The sequence below is a fragment of the Notothenia coriiceps genome, unplaced genomic scaffold, assembly GCF_000735185.1.
Source record: "Notothenia coriiceps isolate Sejong01 unplaced genomic scaffold, NC01 NC01_scaffold00019512, whole genome shotgun sequence".
In the NCBI taxonomy this organism is placed as follows: domain Eukaryota; kingdom Metazoa; phylum Chordata; class Actinopteri; order Perciformes; family Nototheniidae; genus Notothenia; species Notothenia coriiceps.
In genome coordinates this window covers 1-5,299 of record NW_011352213.1, presented here as the reverse complement: position 1 = coordinate 5,299, position 5,299 = coordinate 1, and the positions used below count along the sequence as shown (strand labels likewise).

General features: G+C 42.6%; 1 protein-coding gene across 1 annotated transcript; it reads left to right on the top strand.

Annotated features, from left to right (window-relative positions):
- Positions 1-2,828: 2,828 nt before the first annotated feature.
- LOC104952090 (flotillin-2-like) lies at positions 2,829-4,294 on the top strand (the record flags this gene model as incomplete). Its single annotated transcript, XM_010778845.1, has 3 exons — positions 2,829-2,910; positions 3,700-3,790; positions 4,090-4,294. Coding segments are annotated over 3 exons (320 nt in total), but the record flags the coding sequence as incomplete, so codon positions are not given.
- Positions 4,295-5,299: the final 1,005 nt, after the last annotated feature.

Sequence of the window (5,299 nt, the reverse complement as noted above, 5' to 3'; positions counted from 1 at the left end):
AGGCTAATGCAGGACTTGCTAGCTTGATGCTACCGGCATTTAGCGGCAGTGACTCAACAAATTGCCTCTAAAAATGTATCGTCAGCAATGTATGACAAGCAGACTGCTTGTTTAATGTTAGACTCACACCAATAGCTCAATATGATCATAACACGATTGCTTTCATATCAGAGATCAGATGAGGTGGAGCTGCCTCCAGCAATAGAGGATGAGGCAGAGAGAAGCAGCAGCAGCAGCAGCAGCACAGGGTTGCAGCAGGTATGTTATATGCTGTAGTCAGGTGATTTAAATGCATCAATGAAACGAAGAAGTGTAGGCTACATGATAAGAAGGGAATACAAGTAATACAGTACAGTGTAACACTGTACTGTATTACTTTTTAATGTACAAATACTTTGTTACTGTACGATATCAATAACAATAATCCACAGCTCCTCAGAGGATACAAAAAATGTGCGTGCCCCGAAAAATGTTTTCGAGCAGCACCCTGCCAAGGCAGTAAACCTAGGGGAAACACTGTAAGAGGATTGTCCATGGCTACACACCGATCGCAAGTACACCATTCATGTACAGGTCTCCCTACTCGCCCCCCGAAATCAATTGCACGAGTAAAGGGATCGTCTCCAGCAAGATCACCGTGCTGTTTATCCTCATCGTCACTGTCCCTGGATTCCTGACGGTTCTGGCCACTTGGCTCGAACCTGTATGGCTGAATTCCCCCATCCAATCTCTCCACATTGCTCAAAACTTCTTCCTCGGCTGACGAGTCCGAACTCAAATACTCCGCCCTGTTTTCGTCAAATGAGCTGTCGTGTTTACAAAGTGAACGCATAGATGACGTCACAACCTAGTTTTTCGGATCATGTGACTACTGAAAATGGACAAAATGACAGCTGCCTGACGGAATATACAGGTTTTGATAAAAAAGAGCTATAAAATCATTATTTACCGGGGAATATCGCTGATTTCTTCAGGGTATGGTTTAAACATAATGTTTCACTAAATACTGAAGTTTTTATTAACTATCTAATGACTGGAGCCTTCCTTTAACCATGTGGTCCCATTGAGATCATCAATCTCTTTTTCAAGGGAGACCTGCAGCAAGTACAACATGAAACAGAAAACAACAGAAAACAATAAAGGACATTATACATCATATTTACATACCGATCAGCATTGACAAGTACCAAAAGTATCAAATAGCATTGCACCTATCCGAGCTTTAAAAACATGCAGTGGAACCAATTTGCTCAGTTTCAAATATTTTTGGAGACTGTTCCAAGCAAGAGGGGCTGCGCACATAAAAGCTTTCGTACCTAAGGCAGTCCTTGCACTCGGCACATGTAACAAAACCACATCATGTGATCTTAGGCAATAGCTACCTGCAACTCTGTGTGATCAGAGAGCAGATGTAAGGTGGGAGTTTACCTAACATGGCTTTATAGATTAACATGTACCAATGACTGAGCCTCCGTACAGTTAGTGAAGGCAGACCTGCCCTGGCATGCAGGGTACATTGATGTGTAAGTGCTTTACAGTTTGTAACAAATGTCAGTGCACTGTGATAGGCGGCATCTAACTTGATCAGGTGATGGGCAGGTGCATTCATATAGATCAAATCACCATAGTCCAGCACAGGTCAAAAGGTCACAGAGCCTTTTCCTGGCCTCAAAAGAGAAACAGGACTTGTTTCTGAAAAAGAAACCTTGCCTAACCCTCAGCTTTTTAAGCAAATTATCGACCTGAGGTTTAAAAGTGAGACAATCATCAAGCCAAGACCAAGGTAATTACAACAGGCAACCACTTCAAGTACTTTTCCTTGCGCAGTAACAATATCCAAAGTGACTAGTACTACACTCTGGTACTTCTACTTTAACTAAAGTACAAGATCTCAGTACTTTTCTCACCTCTGCCGATACCAAGTAAAGTCAGATGTGTGTATTTAGTGGAGGGCTCAGGGAATAAAGGAAAAAAAAAGCTCAAGATACAAAACCTAAGGAGTGTTTTTTTTATTGTATTTTCAATATCCTCATCTGAGGGTGTTTTGGCTTAGTTTAACAAAGATACAATGATTTTAATGTGTCACTGTATCGTTTAAATATATCATTGGATAATGTTTTGAAAATGAAACCTAACTAAATGCAAACAAACACTCACTGCAAGGATGTCCAACAAGGACAGCGCATTTAAGATTAATGCATATGGATATTGGCATCTCTGTAGAAGTGTCACACAAAATATTTCAGAGTTTCTAGAGGCTGTACTGCAGTGTTTCCAATATTTTTGCTGCTGTGATCCCTAAAACTCCGCACTTCTAGCTGTTGCTTATTTGATATGATGCAGTAATATACTAGTATCCTACCCAGAACTATAACACTTTGGATGGAACCATACTGTATAATAAGGTTTTTTATTGTTTAATCACAATTCTCTTGACACATCCTTACTTTACTAACATTCTAAATTGAGGATTATATTTATTATTGAGTATTTTTAAACTATGGTATATTTACTTTTACCTAAAGGAACTAATTACTTCAACCACCAGTTGCGTATTTGTTTAAAGACAAAGACACATTTTGTTTCCCTGTTTTAAGTGACATTTTACTCACTGCTCATTTAGTATTTAATGCTTTTAGTAACCCAACCTGCCTTTGACAGACAGAGGGTTTGAAAAGCTTTCAAGTTAAGAACATGTATTAATCAGAGAATTGCTCAGTTTATGTTCAATCTGCTCAACATTTCTGTGCTTTGTTTAATGTCACATGTTCCTAATGACTGAATTACTGAAGATTAAGTATTGTCCTAATGCAACTGCCCCCCCTCAGGTGATTGCTGCGGCTCTGACACTAAGACCTATGCTGTGGGGGGCTGGGCCTGGGCGTGGTGGCTCATCTCGGACACCCAAAGGTTGGAATATACAAGCATAAGGTCTATTTATCTCGCAATAGAGTTTGTTTTTTAGAAGCAAATTGAAATGATTTTGTAACAGTAAATGCTACTCATCACAGATACATGGATTTGACTAATTTGTCTGTTCAAACTCATCTTGATAAAACAAACAGACCCCAATTGAAATGAACTTTTGTCGCCTGCTAGCAGTCTGTAAGCAAGTAAGGATGAAAGCTGGTTAACCATGTTTTCTCTGATATTTCACACAGTGTAGTCGTTTCTAATGTTGGTAAAAATGTTTCCTGTCAGCTTACACATTGACACTTTTCTAAGAAGAGTAGTGTGTTTGAATGCTAAATGTGCCCCATACCTATACTGTATGTGCAGTGTCACAGGAGACAGTGGCATTTCTGGAGTTCATTTTTTACAGCAGTCACTGTCGGCTGGTTGATCTCTGCTGAGAGATCAACATTTATTCACAGCAGTTTATATTCCAAAGCGCTGAGCAAAATGTCACAGATCAAATTGTGAAATATTCCTCAATTCTTGAAAAATGCTCATGTCCAGTACTTGGATTCATGTGGTAGTGGTTAATTAAATTAAACATTAAATCAAAGTGTGTTTATTTACATATGCTATATTACCTTTTTGGTTTACGCTTTTATCAACTGCCCCCTGAGTGACTTAGAGTGGATAAGACAAATGTCCTTGATCAGCAGTGTTTAACATCTACAGATTGTATTCCACACCTGGCTCCCCTCACTCCCTCTCTTCAGGGCCCAGTACATGTGCCTTGTTTTTCTGCAGGATCACCCTGGAGATCATGACTCTGAAGCCTCGCTGTGAGGACGTGGAGACAGCAGAGGGGGTGGCCATCACTGTCACAGGGGTAGCTCAGGTACACCAGGGTCCTCTCTCACACACAAAGCTTCACCTGACTTCAACTGTTATCTCTAGGCCTGTGTAAACCTCAATATGTGTACACTCACATCAATGTGTCTTTAAGGAAGAATATCAAATAAGTGCAGAAAGATTTAATCTGATGTCTAGTCAGATTGTTTACTTTTTTGTGTCACATAAAGATGGTTAAATGTTAAACTCCTTTATTTAAATTATGTGTGGATGCTTGTGTCACGACTCATTTACATTTGAGAACTTTTGATGAGCTCATCACAGAGAGTTTGTAACGTTCTTCAGGTGAAGGTGATGACGGAGCAGGACTTACTGGCTGTAGCCTGTGAGCAGTTCCTGGGTAAATCCGTGATTGAAATCAAAGGTGTGGTTCTGCAGACTTTGGAGGGACACCTGCGCTCCATTTTAGGTATGGACATTCATTTAATTTGAGAATTTGTGTTTGTCACCTTAATACCTGTGTAAATAACTTGTGTTGGTCCTCAACTAACGAGGGGTTACGTATGGTAACGTATATATAAGCACAGGCGGAGCCCTCTACTGGATTCTATGGGTACTACCTTATCATGCAAGCATTCACCTACTGAGACTTCTATAGATGTAGCCGGCCCCGGGGCGGGCCTACCTGAATGCGCGCGCATCTCACCTTTATAAAAGGAGGCCTCGCCTCCTGACCGTCATCCTACACCTCTCTTCAGCCAGCGGCATAGGACAGACAGTGCCCCGAGTAGAGGGCTCCGCCTGTGCTTATATAACAAGGGTTACCATACGTAACCCCTCTACTGGACTCTATGGGTACAGTGGGCGGAGCCCCGATGTATACACGCGCTGTCGTCCAACAACACCGTTCCACCTCACTGCCCCTGACCGGCTTTCTGGTTAGCAGCCACTGCACCTCACTCACCTCTACCTCGGTTGTAACCGTGGAGAAGTCTGGGCTGCGGCTGACAGAGCACACTCTGACACGCTTACCTTGGGAAAAGTGTGCTCGGAAAACAGTGCTGAGGGCTCCCCCCCTCCGCCCATAGGCAGGCGGAGAGAGCCCCCAACCCCGTATGGGCATGCCTCTCCCGAGTCCCTAAGGAGCCCAGGAAGAGCGCAAGTGCCCCATGTCCCCTACACTCAGACACTGACCCCGTGCAGAGTGTGCATGGACTATAGTGGGGAGGGCTCTCCAGCCCCGTAAGGGCCCAGTGCGCACCACGTCCCCCGCGACCCTCCAGGGGGCCCGTAAAAAACGTAAGCGCAAATAATCATAAAATCATAAGAACAAGGCCATAACCAATAACATATCATGTCCAATATGAAAAAACATTGAAACTATTTGTTTTTGCTTCATTTATATGTGTGAGTGTGTCCGGGCTCCTGAATCAGCCTCTCCCTCCTCTCCCTCCTCTCCTTCCTCTCCCCCCTGCTCCTCTTTGAGGCAGCAGCAAAGACTAGTTTTAGCTCTCAACAAGTTTTAAAAGTGTATCTTACCTTTTTTCACCTAGTT